This window comes from Lactuca sativa, chromosome 7 (genome assembly GCF_002870075.4).
Source record: "Lactuca sativa cultivar Salinas chromosome 7, Lsat_Salinas_v11, whole genome shotgun sequence".
Lineage (NCBI taxonomy): Eukaryota > Viridiplantae > Streptophyta > Magnoliopsida > Asterales > Asteraceae > Lactuca > Lactuca sativa.
This window is the reverse complement of record NC_056629.2, coordinates 83,223,080-83,225,761: the sequence shown is the minus strand read 5'-3', so window position 1 is coordinate 83,225,761 and position 2,682 is coordinate 83,223,080. Positions and strand designations below refer to the sequence as shown.

Here is a 2,682-nt window from a genome sequence, read left to right as displayed (position 1 = left end):
TATCACATATTTGTATTAGTAGATTCTATGCAAAATGATTAAAGCAGCTATGATTTTGATACTATAGATCTACCAGCTTCTTGTAGATTGCTATTCTTTCTTTCAAATAACACCATTCTATTCAAGAGTGAAAGCATCAAATGGGTATTACTAATACATAGCCAATTGTCTATGCTCTCTACATGATGTTATATACATGCTTGTGGGGGTGTGGGGGGTAGAAACCTATGTGTCATGCATTCCCATTTACCTTATGATGCATAGTTATGTGTTCATTGATTTCGATTGTATTGTTTGTATTATGGGTTTTTAAACGTCTTTTCAATTACTTATTGAGCAAACACCTATTCAAAACCAGATATCCAAAATTTTGAATATTTCAGATAGTGAAATTTAGTATCCAAATCCATACCCTAACTTTCGGATACAGATTCAAATACCATAATGTGGCACTCGAAAAACCCATTCTTTCTACTATAACATTTAATCAATCTAAAAACAAAAACTCAGTTAGAATTAACCATTAACTATTCAATCTCAAAGTTCAAGCCAAACAGATAAAGGACAAATGTTCCAAAACATCATTTGTTCATTCCAGATTTCCAGCAAAAACATTTTGTCCTAAACAATTGTTCCATCCAGCTTCCAGTAGCATTTTGTTCATTCTATCAATATCAACAAAAAAAACCCATTCCAGCAACAGCAATTCAGTAATGTTGTTGAATCAAAATGAACTATTTAGACTATTACATAATCAGAAATTCAAAATCACAAGTACTCAAAAACGTACCTTAATCATTTCCAGGTGTTTCATCATCAGTTGCTCCATCCAAGATCATGGCGCGTAGCTTAGCACGTGAAGGAATAACAAAAAAAGGATTAACAGTCTTACAATATCTAACAAAGCCCTCACCTTCGATAAAAGATAAAGGCAATTTATCAACAATCACCATCTTTGCAAGAGCTTTCTCAAGAGCTTCTTGGTTTGGATCCCTTAACCTAGGAATTGTTACAGTTTCAACAGAAGCTTCATCACTCAGATGTGTTTTCGACTCAAGATGATGAAGTTCTTGTCTTAGATCGACATTTGGTGGATACTCTTTGCAAGCATGCATGTGGTTTATTAAATGATTGATTGTGCTCTTTGTTGCGTAAGGAACAAGATCTTGACAATAGATACATTCAGCAAAATTGGGGATTTTCGTTTCTTGAAAATGGTCCCACCATTCAGATACTTCAGGCTTCATAGGTTTAGCATTCTGGGTGTTTTTCTTGTTTGAGGGTCTCTTTCTTTTGTTGTTTGAAACCACGTTGTTTTCAGAAACAAACTCGCATTCTGAATTGCTTGCATCAGGAACTTCCATTGCAACAATCTGAAAGATAGACAAAAAATCTGTCAATACTTGCTTGAGTTTACTGTTGAAATCAAGAAATTACCACTTTCATGGTTATGGAATCCAGAAATTCACAGGAGCCATGCATATGATTGAATTTAATTTTAAAATACTATGGTTATGGATCATATGTAAGACCTAGAGAAATCTACTTTCATGGATCTTCTGCTTAGTGGAATCATAAAAGCACAAGGAAAGAAATCAACAGCCATAGTCATAGATGAGAGAATATGATACAGAAGGTTAATGAGAGATGATTCAGGGGCATACCGATTGTTGACGTGTCGATTCTCAAAACGAAAGGTGAACAGTTGATTTTCGAAGTCTCGAAGAAGAAATGGTAAGTTGGGGAATTTGGGAAGAGTGATCTGTGTTACTGTAAATAATAAATACTGTGAGCGGGAAAAAGCCAAAATATTGTGAGCGGGAAAGTCAGTAAACCCTAAACCCAATAGGCAATTTCTAAATGGGTTTTTATACGTGCCCCTTGTCCATTTTACCGTTTCCATTTGATTTTTTATCTTTTGTTGTTTTTTTTTTTCTATTTTGTTTTTTTTTAATTCTTTTTTAATTTATTATTATTATTATTATATTTTAATATTTTTGTTATAAATTCCACACAAAATTTTAACATTCGAACAACATTATAAATTCAAATGATTATATAAAATCGATTTTTAAATATTTTTTTATATTTAATACTAATACTTTTATTTTTATTATTATTAAAAATTACGAACGACATTTTATAAATCGAACATTATAAATTTGAATGATTATATAAAATCGGAACAAAAACAAAGTTTGTCCCTATTAATTTTGGATATTAATTTGTACGGTATTACAATTGCGTGATGTGTTATAGAGATTGAAAACATTTACTCAACCACTATATAATGTTTCCGATTTTATATAACCATTCAAATTTATAATGTCCGATTATAAAATGTTCGAAATTTATAACAATAATAATATTAATATTAAAATATAAAAAATATTTAAAAACCGATTTTATATAGTCGTTCAAATTTATATTATCGTCCGGATGTTAAAATTTTATGCGAAATTTATAATAATAATAATAATAATAATAATAATAATAATAATAATATAAATTAAAAAAGAAATAAAAATAACAAAAAAAAACAAAATTGGAAAACAAAAAAAAGCAACAAAAGACAAAAATAATAATAATAATGTTAAATCAAATGTCAAAATTTTGATTTGATTGATTTTAGGGGATAAAAATAGTTAAGGAGGTACTTATAGCACAAATATTTCTAAAATA

General features: G+C 29.5%; 1 protein-coding gene across 1 annotated transcript; it reads right to left on the bottom strand.

The window, feature by feature from the left end:
• Window positions 1-493: 493 nt before the first annotated feature.
• LOC111887678 (uncharacterized) lies at window positions 494-1,823 on the bottom strand. Its single transcript, XM_023883854.3, has 3 exons — window positions 1,665-1,823; window positions 791-1,373; window positions 494-665 (listed from the first exon to the last, which is right to left on the bottom strand). Exon 2 carries the CDS (start codon window positions 1,362-1,364, stop codon window positions 792-794), a length of 573 nt encoding a protein of 190 aa, XP_023739622.1. The 5' UTR covers window positions 1,365-1,373; window positions 1,665-1,823; the 3' UTR covers window positions 494-665; window position 791.
• Window positions 1,824-2,682: the final 859 nt, after the last annotated feature.

Excerpts from the sequence above, each read along its gene's own strand:
- LOC111887678 (XM_023883854.3), bottom strand. The coding sequence starts at position 1,364 with ATGGAAGTTCCTGATGCAAGCAATTCAGAATGCGAGTTTGTTTCTGAA.